The sequence below is a fragment of the Pristis pectinata genome, chromosome 2, assembly GCF_009764475.1.
Source record: "Pristis pectinata isolate sPriPec2 chromosome 2, sPriPec2.1.pri, whole genome shotgun sequence".
Classification (NCBI taxonomy): Eukaryota; Metazoa; Chordata; class Chondrichthyes; order Rhinopristiformes; family Pristidae; genus Pristis; species Pristis pectinata.
This window is the reverse complement of record NC_067406.1, coordinates 99,315,515-99,332,316: the sequence shown is the minus strand read 5'-3', so window position 1 is coordinate 99,332,316 and position 16,802 is coordinate 99,315,515. Positions and strand designations below refer to the sequence as shown.

The 16,802-nt window shown below is 41.5% G+C and overlaps 1 protein-coding gene across 2 annotated transcripts in view; it reads left to right on the top strand.

Moving 5' to 3' along the window:
• sorcs2 (sortilin-related VPS10 domain containing receptor 2) overlaps positions 1 to 16,802 on the top strand; it is a 526,743-nt gene that overhangs the window by 404,416 nt on the left and 105,525 nt on the right. For both annotated transcript variants that reach the window (XM_052010588.1, XM_052010587.1), the window contains exon 9: positions 14,991 to 15,170. In XM_052010588.1, the coding sequence (XP_051866548.1) occupies positions 14,991 to 15,170 (180 nt within the window). The remainder of the gene's footprint in view (positions 1 to 14,990; positions 15,171 to 16,802) is intronic.

Below are 16,802 nucleotides of genomic sequence, written 5' to 3'. Positions count from 1 at the left end.
ATAATATCCATGGTACATATCTGTATATTACAGTGAGGGTCTTGTATGCAAAGCTAAATTCTTTCCTGCAACACAGTCATCATGATAAAACCTAAAGGGCGGGAGATTCATTTACCCAATTTCAATAAAGCAGCGCTGTATAGTTGTAAATCAGCTCTACCTAGAATAGAGCATATGGTGCATATTTTTGAGAGTCTCAGCACCCTTCAGCAAAAGTTTACAGCAAGATTTTCATTCTCCCTGGCACTCTTTTTCCAGTGTAAATGCCCCACATAAAGTTCATCTGCAATGAGATTTGCAATCTCATTGGTCTGAGAAATGACAATTTGTATTTACTTACAGAACACCTGTGTTTTACTAACGCTGATTTCCCTGAAACAGTGCTATTTAAAGAGCCAACAATTAAAGTATTTGCTTTAATCTCACTAAGATCTGTGACTTCCTACAACCTCAGTTTACAGTTTCATATGCACTCCTTGACAGCTTGATGGAGGTCAGAGTCATGGTGACTCTCGACATCCAAGCCTCTGGATCATTCATAGCTGCTTCTGGTCAAATCTCACAGTCTGCTGTTCACTGCTTATTTGGGGAGGTCACTCAAACTCCAGAATCAAGGAGAGGAGACTTTTACTTTTCACTTAGCCACACTACGAGACAGAGTAGGCACCAGCATTTGCTTACATTGCAGTTTCCCCCAAATTGCAAGCATTCATTGACTGTACTCATGTCCTCACTGAGACCTTCCTGGCAACCTCCTGCCAGTTGTGTGTTGGCTGTGGTTATGAAGGGTCTTCATGGACCCCTTGAACAACTACTGTTCTTTACCAACCTCTTGCAAATATTGTTCTTTACCAGCTTATTCAGGTCTCTCTGGCCTGGAGGGAGCACTCACCTACCTTTTTTTCATCACTGCAGTATCCATTTGTTCATAGCAACACACCCTGTGAATAATATTGCTTGAATCATGGCATGCCCATTTAAGAGCTAACAGCAAAGTTCATATCTGCTAAACTCTATGGTGGCAAGTGTGAGAACTTGCAACACACCAATGGGGAACACCATGCTGAAAACAAGAATGCTGGTTTTAATGTCACATTATACACGGATACCCAAAAATGTACTGTTAAATTCACAATCACAATTCACACTTCGTGTGAGATTCCCACAAACAGCATTTGATTGACCCACAATGCTGCTTAAAGGCCTAAAGAATATTGTGATATAATTTATAAGCCCATACATTATAAAAAAATGTTTTACATGAATCTCCACAAGCAATGCCACAGGAAGTTTGCTGAATTATTTATTCTACATGTTACTGTCATAAAAACTCAAACCATAGAATATTCCCCAGACTGCTTCGCAAGGCGAGGGAGGAGATTGCTGAACCGTTGGCTAGGATCTTTGAGTCCTCATCGTCCACGGGATTGGTACCGGAAGATTGGAGGGTGGCAACTGTTGTCCCCTTATTCAAAAAGGGTAGTAGGGATAGTCCAGGGAATTACAGACCAGTGAACATGTCGCTGGTGGGCAAGCCCTTAGAAAGGATTCTAAGAGATAGGATCTATGAGCATTTAGAGAATCATGGATTGATTAGGGACAGCCAGCATGGCTTTGTGAAGGGAAGATCTTGCCTCACAAGCCTGATAGGGTTCTTTGAGGAGGTGACCAGGAAGATTGATGAGGGTAGTGCAGTAGATGTGGTCTACATGGATTTTAGTAAGGTGTTTGACAACGTTCCACATGGTAGGCTTCTTCAGAAGGTCAGAGGGCAAGGGATCCAGGGAAGCTTGGCTGTGTGGATTCAGAGTTGGCTTGCCTGTAGAAAGCAGAGGGTTGTGGTGGAGGGAGTGCATTCAGGTTGGAGGGCTGTGACTAGTGGTGTCCCACAGGGATCAGTTCTGGGACCTCTACTTTTTGTGATATTTATTAATGACTTGGATGAGGGGGTGGAAGGGTGGGTTATCAAGTTTGCAGACGACACAAAGGTTGGTAGTGTTGTGGATAGTGCGGAGGGCTGTCGAAACTTACAGAGGGATATTGACAGGATGCAGAGCTGGACTGAGAAGTGGCAGATGGAGTTCAATCTGGAGAAGTGTGAGGTGGTACACTTTGGAAGGACAAACTCCAAGGTGGAGTACAAGGTTAATGGCAGGATTCTGGGTAGTGTGGAGGAACAGGGGGATCTGGGGGTTCATATCCACAGATCACTGAAAGTTGCCTCACAGGTGGATAGGGTAGTTAAGAAAGCTTATGGGATGTTAGCGTTTCATAAGTCGTGGGATCGAGCTTAAGAGCTGCGAGGTAATGATGCAGCTCTACAAAACTCTGGTTAGACCACACTTGAAGTACTGTGTCCAGTTCTGGTCACATTATAGGAAGGATGTGGAAGCGTTGGAAAGGGTGCAGAGGAGATTTACCAGGATGCTGCCTGGATTAGAGAGTACGGATTATGAGAAGAGGCTAAAGGAGCTAAGGCTTTACTCATTGGAGAGAAGGAGGATGAGGGGAGACATGATAGAGGTGTACAAAATATTAAGAGGAATAGATAGAGTAGACAGCCAGTGCCTCTTTCCCAGGGCACCAATGCTCAATACAAGAGGGTATGGCTTTAAGCTAATGGGTGGGAAGTTCAAGGGAGATATCAGAGGGAGGTTTTTCACCCAGAGAGTGGTTGGTGTATGGAATGCACTGCCTGGGGTGGTGGTGGAGGCTGATACGTTGGTCAAGTTCAAGAGGTTGTTAGGTAAGCATATGGAGGAATTTAAGATAGAGGGATATGTGGGAGGAAGGGGTTAGATAGTCTTAGGTGTGGTTTAGGGGTCGGCACAACATGGTGGGCTGAAGGGCCTGTATTGTGCTGTATTGTTCTATGGTTCTATAGTATCCAAACGTGCATAATTCAGAAGTAGTGTTATGATAAAAGTGGGGAAAATATTCCTTCATTATCTGTGTTATACTTATGCATGTTATCTACATGTTGAACTTAGTTTCTGAATTTTTTTTCCAATGAGGTGGAACTGAGTATCAGAACTTGGGTTTAAAGCACATCTCATGTTTATTATATAGGGCTGAGGGGAAATGTCTACCACAACACATTTTCATTGGTGACTAAGGAATAGATGCCTAGTACATTGAAAATTTGGTGGGGGCGGGGGAATAGAAAACTTTTAAATAGAAAAGAATGTGCAAACAGAAGATAGATTTCATTTAAGCAACAGCACCATAACTTTGGCCAAATATTTTCTGCTGGGCTTTACTGTCCAATTGATTCTTACAGCAGTTGCATTTTATCATCTTAACTTCTCCAAATTATGTGGCAAAATTTTTACATTTTCTGCTTTATATTAATGGTACTTTGCAATTTCTGCAGCTGAGGAAAATCTGTCAGGGACACAGATTTATCCACCTCATTTATTTTCAGAGGTCTTAAAATTGGTTCCCAGAATTCTTGCTCAAAACATGTGAGGTTATTCACATATCCCCATTGGCATCAGTCAGTTGTTATGCTAATCCCAGTTTTTCTATAAATGGCTTTGTTAGTTGGCATGGAGGGTGGGGGTGGAGGGCTGCAAAGTGAAAGAGTGGTTTCAAAAGAAGTGGTGGAGGCATGGCAGACAACTGCTATGTGGAGAAGTTTTTAATCTTAAAGTAGTTCTAGCTGAATCTTTTCCCTTCACCAAAGTCCACACAATGGAAATTACACAGGCAAATCTCCAGTTTGTGGATGACACCAAGATAGGTGGAGGAGTAGAGAGTATTGAGAAGACAGGAAGGTTGCAGAGAGACCTAGGTAGTTTAGGAGAATGGGCAAGGAAATGACAGATGAGATTCAATGTTGAGAAATGTGCAGTTGTACACTTTGGAAACAGAAATAAACGGGCAGATTATTATCTAGAAGGAGAGAAAATTCAAAGTACAGAAGTACAAAGGGACTTGGGGGTACTCGTGCAGGATACATTAAAGGTTAACCACCAGGTCGGATCAGTGGTAAAGAAAGCGAATGCTATGTTGGCATTCATTTCGAGAGGTATAGTGTATAAAAGTAAGGAAGTGTTGATGAGGCTCTACGGGGCACTAGTGAGGCCTCATTTGGAATACAGTGCACAGTTTTGGGCCCCATATCTTAGGAAAGATGTGCTGATGTTGGAGAGGGTTCAGAGGAGATTTACGAGGATGATTCCCGGAATGAAAGGGCTTACTTATGATGAGCGTTTGTCGGCTCTTGGACTGTACTCACTGGAGTACAGAAGAATGAGAGGGGACCTCATAGAGACATTTAAAATGTTGCAAGGACTGGACAGAGTAGATGTGGTCAGGCTGCTTCCCTTGGTGGGTGAGTCCAGGACCAGAGGGCACAATCTTAGAATTAGAGGGTACAGGCTTAAAACAGAGATGAGGAGAAATTTCTTTAGCCAGAGGGTGGTGAATTTGTGGAATTCCTTGCCAGGTACAGCAGTGGAGGCCAGATCATTGAAGGCGTTTAAGGAAGAGATAGATAGATATCTAAATAGTCGGGGTATCAAGGGATATGGGGATAAGGCTGGAAATTGGGGTTAGAATAGTGTGGGGTTTTTTTGGACCCCCCCCCCCCCCCAATTTCTCATTTCTTTTTCTTTTTTCCCTTTATTCTCCCTTTTCTTTGGAGCATACTCGATGGGCCGAATGGCCTACTTCTGCTCCCTTGTCTTGTGATTTTAACTCACGCCAATACAAACCCCACTTGCCCTGCGAAGGTCTGTTTTTGGATGAGTGGCCTATTCGTTCCCAGGCCTGCAGGTTTGAATGAAAATTATGGAAGTGACATTCAGTTGTGTGTGTGCATCACTGGATGCCATTGCACACCTCTGGACACCTGCATGCTTTATTACATCAAAGGGGTGCACAAAAACACAGCTAGTCAAGCTGCTATCTCACAGCTTCAGTGATTCGGGTTCAATCCTGACCTCTGATGCTATCTGTGTGGAGTTTGAATGTTTTCTCTGTGACCATTTGGGCTTCCCCCCAGGTGCTCCAGCTTTCTCCCACATCCTGAAGAACTGTGGGTTTGGTGGGCTAATTAGCCACTATATATTGTTGCTACTGTGTAGATAATCAATGATCTTTTCAAATTCTGGTGATGCCACGTGGAAATGTAATTTAAAACATTTTACTTCTGGCAAACTTGAGGTGTGCAACACAGTAGTCCAATCTGGGGAGAGTTGATGGGATTATACACGGATACCCAAAAATGTTCTGTTAAATTCACAATCACAATTCACGCTTCATATGAGATTTCCACAAACAGCTTTTGATTGACCCACAATGCTGTTTAAAGGCCTAAAGAATATTGTGATATAATTTATAAGCCCATACATTATACACATATACACAGCATTCTTAAGGGGGAGGGTATGGAGCCAGAAGTCGTGGTGCACATTGACATAGGTAAGAAAAGAATACCGGCACGGTAGCGTAGCGGTTAGTGCGATGCTATTACAGCGCCAGTGATTGGGGTTCGATTCCCATCGCTGTCTGTAAGGAGTTTGTACGTTCTCCTGTGTCTGCATGGGTTTCCTCCGGGTGCTCCAGTTTCCTCCCACATTGCAAAGATGTATGGGTAGGTTAATTTGGGTTTAAAATGGGTGGCGCAGACTCGTTGGGCTGGAAGGGCCTGTTGCCACGCTGTAAATAAAATTTAATTTAATTTAAAACATTTTACATGAATCTCCACAAGCAACACAGTAATCCTTCTATGTCGTTACGAAATAATGTTATAGACACAAAGGGCCTACAAAGAAAATGGCACACCTCACATTCTGTGCAGTAAGTAACTGATACCTTTTTAGTGAAGAATGGATTTTCTGAAAAATTCAATTGCATGCACAACTCATTTCAATTGCATCATTCAGGAAGCCGAGGAGATGATAGATAGGAGTTACCAGGAGGCAGTAACATCTAGGGTGCAGGATGTAGGTAGTTGGATGACCATTAGGGGAGGGAAAAGTAATAGCCAGTCAGTACTGGATACTGTGGTGACCGTTCCCCTGGATAACAAGCATATCATTTCGGATGCTGTGGGGGTGGGGGGGTGTGGGTGGTGATGAATCACTGGTGGAGAGCCACAACAGCTGGGTCTCTGGTGTGGAGTCTGGCTCTGTGGCTCAGAAGGGAAGGGTGGGGGGAGGGGGGAAGAGGAGTGTGACGGTGATAGGGGATTCATTGGTTAAGGGGACAGACAGGAGATTCTGTGGACAAGAACGATACTCCCAGATGGTACGTTGCTTCCCAGGTGCCAGGGTCAGGGACATCTTGGATCATATACACAGCATTCTTACGAGGGAGGGTATGGAGCCAGAAGTTGTGATGCATACTGACGTAGGTAAGATAAGGGATGAGGTCCTGAAGAGCGAGTATTGGGAGTTAGGAAGGAAGCTATAAAGCAGGACCTCAAGGGTAGTAATCTCTGGATTGCTGCCTGTGCCACACGCCAGGGAGGGAAAGAATAGGAAGATCCGGCAGACTAATGAGTGGCTGAAGAGTTGGTGCAGGGGGCAGGGGTTCAGATTTGTGGATCATTGGGATCTCTTCTGGGGTAGGTATGACCTGTACAAAGGGGACAGGTTACACCTGAACTGGAGAGGGACCGTTGTCCTTGTGGGCAGGTTTGCTAGAGCTGTTGGGGAGGGTTTAAACTAGGTTGGCAGGGGGATGGGAACCGAATTAGAAGATGGATCAGTTATCATAGAAGTACAGTGAAGCTGAGGAACGATGGGCAGGGGATGGGGCATAAATGCATTCAGTTAGGTGGGTTGAAATGTGTTTACCTTAATGTGAGAAGTGTTAAGAATAAGGGTGATGAACTTAGAGCATGGATCAGTACATGGACTTATGATGTTGTGGCCATTACGGAGATTTGGCTGTCACAAGGGCAGGAGTGGCTGCTTGAGGTTCTGGGGTTTAGATGTTTCAAAAGGGATAGGGAAGGGGTTCGGGGGCGGCATTGCTAATCAGGGATAATATCACAGCTGTAGGAAGGGAGGACATCACAGAAGGATCGTCTGTTGAGTCAGTGTGGGTGGAAGTCAGAAACAGGAAGGGAGTATTCTATAGGCTCCCCAAACAGCCACTGGGACACTGAGGAACTGATACATAGGCAGATTTTGGCAAGGTGCAAAAATAACAGGGTTGTTGTCATGGGTGACTTCAACTTCCCTAATATTGATTGGCACCTCCTTAATGCAAAATGTTTAGATGGGGCAAAATTTGTTAGGTGTGTACGGGAAGAATTCCTGACACAGTATGTAGACAGGCCAACTAGAGGAGAGGCCATGCTGGATCAGGCATTAGGCAATGAACCTGGTCAGGTGAAAGACCTCTCAGTGGGCGAGCATTTTGAGGATAGTGACCACAACTCCCTGACCTTTAGCATAGCCATGGACAAAGATAGGAGCAGACATTATGGGAAAATATTTAATTGGGGGAGGGCAAATTATGATGGTATTAGGCAAGAACTTGAGAACGTAAACTGGGAACGGATGTTCTCTGGTAAATGCACTGCAGAAAGGTGGTTGTTGTTTTGGGACAACTTACATGGGGTTCTAGATAGGTTTGTCCCGCTGAGACAAGGAAAGGATGGTAGGATGAAGGAACCATGGTTAACAACAGAGGTGGAAGGTTTAGTCAAGAGGAAGAAGGAAGCATATTTAAAGTTTAGGAAGCAAAAATCAGATAGGGCTCGAGAGTTATTAGGTAACCAGGAAGGAGCTTAAGAAAGGACTAGAAGGGGACTTGAGAAGGCCTTGGCAAGTAGAGTTAAGGAAAACCCTAAGGCGTTCTACACATACGTGAGGAACAAGAGGATGACTAGGGTGAGGGTAGGGCCGCTCAGGGATAAGTGGGGGGGGGAATGTTTCTAGAGGTGAGAGAAGTAGGGGAGGTCCTAAATGAATATTTTGCCTTAGTGTTCACTAGGGAAAGGGACTTAGACGAATGTACGGTTAGCATAGAACAGGCAAATATGTTGGAGCATGTTGAGGTTAAGAAAGAAGCAGTGTTGGAGCTCTAAAAAGCATTAGGATAAATAAGTCCCTGGGGTCGGACAGGATATACTCCAGGTTACTATGGGAAGTAAGGGAAGAGATTGCTGGAGCATTAACAGTGATCTTTGAGTCCTCCCTGGCCACAGGAGTGGTACCGGAGGATTGGAGAATGGCAAACATTGTTCCATTGTTCAAGAAAGGTAAAAGGGATAATCGTGGGAATTATAGACCAGTGCGTCTTGCATCAGTGGTGGGCAAACTATTGGAGAGGATTCTTAGGGACAGGATTTATGAGCATTTAGAGAAGCATAGTCTGATTAGGGATAGTCAACATGGCTTTGTGAAGGGTGAGTCATGCCTCTCAAGCCTAATAGAGCTTTTTGAGGAAGTGACAAGACAAGTTGCTGAAGGTAGTGTAGTGGATGTGGTATCTATAGATTTTAGCTAGGTGTTTGACAAGGTTCCCCATGGTAGGCTCATTCAGAAAGGTATGAGGTATGGGATCCATGGAAAATTGGCTGTGTGGATTCAAAATTGGCTTGCCCACAGAAGGCAGAGGGTGGTTATAGAAGGGGAGTATTCGACCTGGAGGTCAGTGACTAATGGTGTTCCATAGGGATCTGTTCTGGGACCCCCACTCTTTGTGATTTTTATAAATGATTTGGATGAGGAAGTGGAAGGATGGGCTGGTAAGTTCGCAGATGACTCGAAGGTTGGTGGTGTAGTAGATAGTGAAGAAGGTTGTCATAGGTTGCAACGGGATTTAGACAGGATGCAGAGCTGGGCGGAGAAGTGGCAGATGGAGTTCAATAGGAGAAGTGTGAAGTGATACACTTTGGAAGAACAAACTTGAAGGAAGAGTACATGGTTAATGACAGGATTCTTAGCAGTGTGGAGGAACAGAGAGATTTTGGGGTCCACGTATATAGATTCTTGAAAGTTACCGTACAAGTGGATAGGGCGGTTAAGAAGGCATATGGTGTGCCGGCCTTCATTAGCCAGGGGATTGAGTTCAAGAGCCGAGAGGTAATGTTCCTATAAAACCCTGGTTAGACCGCATTTGGAATATTGTGTTCAGTTCTGGTCACCTCAATAAAGGAAGGATGTGGAAGCTTTGCTGAGGATGCAGAGGAGATTTACAAGGATGCTACCTGGGTTGGAGAGCATGTCTTATGAGGAGAGGTTGAGTGACTTAGGGCTTTTCTCTTTGGAGCGACGAGGATGAGGGGAGACTTGATAGAGGTATATAAGATCATGAGAGGCATAGGCAAAATGGACAGCCAGCATCTTTTCCCCAGGGTGGCAATGGCCAATACTAGAGGACATCCATTTAAGGTCCATGAAGGAAAGTTCAGGGGAGATGTCAGAAGTAGGTTTTTTACACAGAGAGTGGTGGCTGCCTGGAATGCACTGCTGGGGATGCTGGTAGAGGCTGATACCACAGGGTCATTTAAGGGACTAATAGACAGGCACATAGACAAAAGAAAAATAGAGGGTTATGGGAGGTGAAGTAGAGAGGGGGATAGATTGAATGGGATGAAAGTTTACATATATCAGCACAACAATGTGGGCTGAAGGGCCCGTACTGTGCTGTACTGTTCTATGTTCTATTTTCAACCTAAAAAAAAACTAAAATTTGCTCAAGAATTTCTTAGCACTTTTTTCTTCCCTTTTCTCCTTTCCACCTATCTATTTTAAATGATTTTCTACTGCTAGCCTTTTGGTTTTTTTTTGAAGGCTCTTAATCTTTACTGATTTAACCATTGTCTGTTTCTCTTTCTAAGCTGAAAGATGTACATTTAGCCAACTTGATGGTTGGCGTGACACTTGTGTACTATGCTTTGAGAGACTTTAACGTGGTGGTAATAGATGTCAACAGATGCTATTAGCAGAGATGTAGATGAAGGTGGTAGAAGCTAAACTAGCCAGGGTGCAGAACAAACATTTTAAAGCAAAATACTGTAGATGCTACAAATAAGAGGCAATGATCATTTTTCATATTAACTCTGTTTCGATCTCCACAAACTTGCTGAGTGTTTCTAGCATTTCCTGCTTTTTTTCAGTGAATAAATCTACCCTTTTTAGGAAACTAAATTGTCAAGCTGTAAGCAAGAGGATTGATATCAAGAAGCAGGCTAAGCCTCAGTTGTCTTCAGCTGAGAATTATGAGCAATTCAAAGGAGAGGAAAACAATAATGAAAATCTGACAAAAAAAAAACAAGGATAAAAGCTGAAAATGGAGAGCTAGTACCATTCTTTTCTGAAGAGAAAACTCTTATTTAAGTTGTCAGCTATGCGTTGGTGTGGCTGCCAGACAAAATGCTGTTGTCTTTTATTAGCATTTATAGTGTTGCATACCTCAAGTTTGACAGTAGTAAAATGTTTTAAATTACATTTCTACTTAGCATCACTGGAATTTGAAAAGATCATTGACAATGACTGCTTGCTTCTGCTGAAACAAGTTGATGTGCACATGCTCTGATGAATGCTTCACTCAATGGATTTTGTACACCTTTGTCACTAAAAAATTTTGTGACATAAGCACACATTTAAAAAAAAGTTTTTTTTATCGCACTCGGACCCATTCTCCCTTGAAGGTTTTGTTCAAGCTGAGTACAAGCCCTGAACTAAGGAAATGAAAGCACAAACACGATCTGCCACATATGTCTGCTTCTCAGCTTGGTACATTTTTGGACTGGTGCAATGAGAAGTAAAACAAAGGCAATTTTTGTTGATTGTCAATAATGATTGAGCTGTTAATGTGGTTTTAGAAACAAAATGCCTTCCCGCACCTCAGTCATGGCTTTGTGAAATTTTCTTATAATGACTGCAAGGAGAAACTAAATAAAGACAGGATTAGACACAGCTATCTTACTACTACAACTGACTAATGTGTTGCTATTCGCCACCTACACTCATGGAAAATTATGAGAGAAAATAAGGCTGTATCACCTGTAGAATTGAAACACAGCCCAAGTGACCAACTTCACATAATGCCTTGTCTTTTAATGATTAGGGAAGGATAGCATTTGGATCGGAAAGTAAAATTAATAAATCATTATGAAATGTAGGAAATCCTAAATATGGCTGTGGTTCTCTCTGTGAATTAAGAGATACAGAGACTTGGAGGTGGTAGTGGTAGTGGACTTGGAAGTATACTTGTAAAGGTACATTTGTAGAATAGTGCCAGGCTGGCCACAAACTGTTTTGCTCAAAGGCTCCTCACTGCAAAGTTCTGTAGCCCCGAGAGTATAAGGAAGTATATTGCCCATTCCTCCATCAAAATCAAATCAGATGTCCAACATTGGTTAAGTGAAGAACACTGATAATCTTGGCAGAAGCAGAAATATGTATACCTAAAAATAAGTCCCTGCCAGGTAAACGCCAAGAATTGGCCACAAGCATATTAATCGGTGCTCATCCAACCAACAGATTAGGTCAAAGGTCTGCCACATTCATCTGCAATTAATGATGGGCAATTAAGCAACACATTGAAAAAGGAATATCTGAACCTTTAATAATGACAAAGGTCAGTACTTGAATGCAATAGACTGGACTGAAACACTTGTATCTGTCTTTAACCAGAAGTGCTCAGTGGATGAGCTCCACTTTTTGACTTCCTTGGTTCTCTAACACCTGTCTTCAACTAATTTGATGTACTCAGTGTGTCATCAAGAAAGAGCAGAGTCCACTGTATGCAGAAAAGACTAGGGCTTTAACAACATGATGCTTATAATGCTGAAGACCAATGTGCCAGAACTAGCTTTAACAGTGAAGATAGACTGTGGCATCTATATGTCCACAAAATGTAGGATAAATCAGCCTGGTTTCATAAGAGAAATGACAAAATATATTTTCACCACCATTATCAAGTAGTGTTACTTATTTACCAATAGCCTGCTCCTAAATGGATTCTGCTACAGCCACCTGGCTTTAGGCATCTTTACATTCTAAGTCCAAACATGGACAGAAGTACTGAATGCCAGAAGTGATTGAAGCTCTCTGCTGTTGACATCAAGGTCATTTTTGACAGGTCATCAAGGGGCAACAAGATGGCTGAGATCAGTGGGAAATCTCACCACAGGCTGGAACTCTAAGCTCGGAACAGAAGATGGTGGTTGTTAGAAGGTAGTGATCTCAGTCCTAGGACATCGCTATAGAGTACTTCCTCAGAGCAGTATGCCAAGGACAACGATCTTCAGCTGCTTCATCAGTGAGAAGTGGGGAGGTTTACTTATTGTTGCACAATGTTCAGCCACATTACCTACTTCTCAGCTAATAAAGCAGTCTGTACCCACGTGTAGTAGGACTTGGACAACATCCAGGCTTACCTGATAAATAGCCAGTAGCATTTGTGCCCACAGATGACAGAAAATGATACACAACTTCCAACAGTTCCACAGTCCAGGAAAAAATTTATCATAACTGTTCTTGAAACAGGCCATTTATCCCAACTGGTTATTGTGAGAGTTAATCTTCGTGCTGCTTACAAAGCCTGCTTGCATTCTCTTCCTTTCACCTCAGCACTTCTGAATAGAAAAGAATGTCTAACCATCTGCCCTCTGCATCAAATGATTCTCCCAGTGACAAATTCCCCCACAATCATATTCGATCAGTTGTGAACAGAAAATGGATATGCCATGTAAGTACCTTGGATGCTAAGGAAACTCAGAATTTGGAGACTCTGTAGTAACTAGCTCATTTATTGACTATCCAAAATTTCTTCATCTCTACAGGGTGAGTATTATGATATTACTGATGAGAGAGTACTCTGCACTCTGACTTGATGGGTGCAACCACAACAGGACTCACATAGCTTGTCATCATCCAGAAAAATGAGTTTTTGATCCACAGCGAACTGTGATTGTGTTGTGTATTATCTACAGGATGCTCTGTAGCAACTTGCATTTATACACCATATTTTGGATATTTCAAACTAGTTTTGAGTTAAAGAAAGATTCAACAGCTTCTTCCCCTCCGCCATCAGATTTCTGAATGCTCCATGAACACCACCTCATTATTCTTCTTTTGCACTATTTAGTTTTGTAACATAGTAATTTTTATGTCTTTATGTCATGCACTGTACTGCTGCCACAAAACAACAAATTTCACAACATATGTCAGTGATAATAAGCTTGATTCTGATTAACTCAACTGCAGAAATCCACAATATCTACCACCAAACTGATGTATTTGGAACAACATTTTAATTAGGCCATTTCTTCATCAACGTGTGTAAAAACAGTAAATCTTTGTACCAAACAACATTATGAGAAGCGGTTTCCTGTATGGGCAATAGTGGTTTTAGAAGGCAGTTCACAAACATCTTCTCAGATTAGGGATGGAAAATAAATAGTGGTCTTGCTAGCAAAGAGCTCGAGAATAGATCAAGAAAAGTAATTTTTCTTCAACACCATCATTGATTGACAGCATATACAGTAAAGACCTTTCACTACACATTTTCCAACAATGTGGAAAATAGAACCCTTTGCATGCAATGATCACAAATGTTAGGTAGACTTTCAGCTGTTCCTTCCAACCGGTTTGGGTTAGTGTTGGTGCAACTTACAATGTCTCCTCCCTCTCCATTTCAAATTCTCAGTAATGTACATTGACATCAATGTTGAGACCACCAGAGGTAGTCTTCAGTTCTGGCATGGGCAGATTCTGCCAGTTACAGATGTGGTTGTTGTGGTTGCAGCTGTTAAGGCAGATGTGGAGCATTCTTCTGTCAGGAGAAAGAAAATACCATGGGTTATATTAAACGTAACCTTTGATTATTGTCAGACTATTTGTATGAAGAGAGTAAGATATCTATTGTAATATTTTTATATTTGTAGGAATTTCTTAACTTTTATATTGTTAATAAAGTGGAACAATTTCGCTGAGAGTGCTGTTTTATAGCTTTCTGCAAAATGAAGTTTGTCATACCCATTAATGGCAGCTACTAATATATGTGGCGAGAAGTGTCAAAGTGCATTGTTAGCAACAATATAAATCAATAAAAGTGATTTTGTTGGTACAAGAGCAAACTGTAATGTGAAGGAGCTGGGTTAATTTTAACCATGATTGCTTTTGTATTAAATCCATTGTTATGATACAATCAAATCCAGAAAACTCAGCAAGATTAAAAATCAATATGACTCAAAATCTATGTTGTAAGTTGTTGTGACAGCAGTGGCAAAGTCCTTAGAGCTTTTACTTAGTTTGAGTCTTTAAGATTTCTCTGCCATTAATTCTTAAATATCTGGGTATTGCAATGTAAAATGGTTCAATCTAGTCCTAGCCTTTGGTGCTTTACAACTCCTTCCTAAACTGGGAATATGATGGTCTCCAAACACTGCCTGGACAAGTAAAAGTTTAATTTCAAACATGCTTGGTTGGAGAATATATTTGTACTTACTAAAGCAAGCTTTTTATTACTGGACCAATTATGAACCATTTTTCTCTTGGAACCAAAGATTAAAATAATGAAAATTGAGTTGACTGGAAATCCTTTAATTAAGATCATATTTGAGATTGCACAATTACTTGTAAGGGGTTCTTTTTCAGACTATGGGAAGAACGTTTGAAATTCGGTGATTAATGATAAGGATATCAGGATTTGCCCCCATTAATTGTTATGCAGTTGACAATAGTCATATACAACGTGTGTTTAAAGTCTCATCAAAAGGTCAGATTCTTTTTACACTAAAGGATAGACTTCATTGTTTCAAGTGAAGCTTGAAGCACAACCTTTTGGCCCAGCCAACTGATTCTAATTGGGGCAAGTGTGCATAACTAGGTTCTGAGAAAACACTGGACGAGATGAAATCATCCAAAGGAATGAAATACTCTGTTACAAATAGTGGTCTTAATTAAATGAATATAATCAATTTTTTTAATGTCACTTTTAAGTTATTTATATCTGTTATTATAAGGGCATGATTTTTTTTCTTATATGTTGGGCAAAATCATCTTTTTTTCTAGGATACACAGATCATCAGTACAGATGAGAATCAGGTGTTTGTGGCTGTCAAGGAATGGCATCAAACAGACACTTATAATCTCTACTTGTCGGACCCAAAGGGCGTGTACTTCACTCTTGCTCTAGAGGATGTCAGAAGTACCAAACAGCCAGAAGAAAATGTTATAATCGATATTCATGAGGTAAGTACTGCTTCAGTACTGCTTCAAGCATACAGGGATTGAATATCATTAACTGGAAAATAGTGTACATGTTTCATTGTCTTACTATGTCATAGGACAGTGACAGTCATCAAAAGCAGTGATATCTGTTGCTCACACTCCTTCAGCTCAACTACCTACATTAAGAAAGAAAACACAGACCTTGCCATCATTTCAATGCTCCAATCTCATCTTTGACGAAAGTCGTGAACATTTACAGTTTATGTTGTCATCTGAATATCTAAGAAGGTAGAAATAAGTTGCAATTGTCTGTCTCAGTTTAGAGCCATTGACAATCTAGTCAACGTAAAGTTGAACATTCCTGCTCTGCCATAGATCACTGTGCCTAAAGTAGTGATACAAAATACTTCTATCTTAAGATGGCCCTAATGGAATTTCTCTCCACCCTGAATTATTAACATACATCTCATATATGTTAATAATTCATTAACATATAGGGCATAAAGAAGAAACGATTACATTAAGTTTTATGTCACGTCTCTGAACTGTTATTTCTTGCACATTACGGATTAATAGAAGATGGAGGCTACACTGCAAAGTGTTTGAAAAAGATTATACTTTGTACTCAAAGCAGAGGATCATATGGTCAAAAACTTCCCCACAATTAAAATTATGGCTCAAAATTTCTTCAAACTTTCTGGCATTGCTCCAATATAACCACACTACCAGTGTTGCAGAAGCCTCATAGCATGGAAATATAGTTTCTGGTGAGGTTAAAATATTGCTGAAAGAAGAAGTTGGAAACAACTCAAGACCTATTGCAGCATGATGCCAGTTTCACATCTTTAACTGTCAAATTGTCAATTATTTCTTCAAATGCTAGCAACAATCCATCTATTTAAACAGATATCTTTATTAGTCATGTGTACATCAAAACACACAGTGAAATACATCTTTGCGTAGAATGTTCTGGGGGCAGCCTGCAAGTGTCACCACACTTCTGGCGCCAACATAGCATGCCCACGACTCCTAACCCATACGTCTGGAATGTGGGAGGAAACCGGAGCACCCGAAGGAAACCCACGCAGTCACAGGGAGAACGTACAAACTCCTTACAGACAGCGGCGGGAATTGAACCCGGGTCACTGGCGCTGTAATAACATTACGCTAACCACTACACTACTGTGCCTGTCTTCATTAACATGCATCAATGAATGAAAGACTTGCATTTATACAATACCTTTCACATCCCTTTCAGAACATCGCAGAACCCCCTTCAGCCAAAGATGTGCTTTTTGAAGTGTCATGACAACATGTCCTTTCAATTTTCTTTGCTTTTTATCAGTTTTCCCTCTTCCCAGTTCCCTGTTTTTTTTTCTCATGAGAACATAAGCACTATCAAGAGGAGGGCATTCAACAAGATCATGACTGACCTTCTACCTCAACACCATTTTCCTGCTCTATCCCAATAACGAATGACTCCCCTAATATCCAGAAATCTATTAATGTTAGTTTTGAATGCAGTCAATGACTTAATCCTAAAAGTCCTCCAGAAAAGTGAATTCCAAAGATTCACCTCCCCCTCAAGGAAAGTTTTTCTCAACATTTCATTTCTCAATGGCCTACCCCTTAATTTGAGGCTGTGAACCCTAT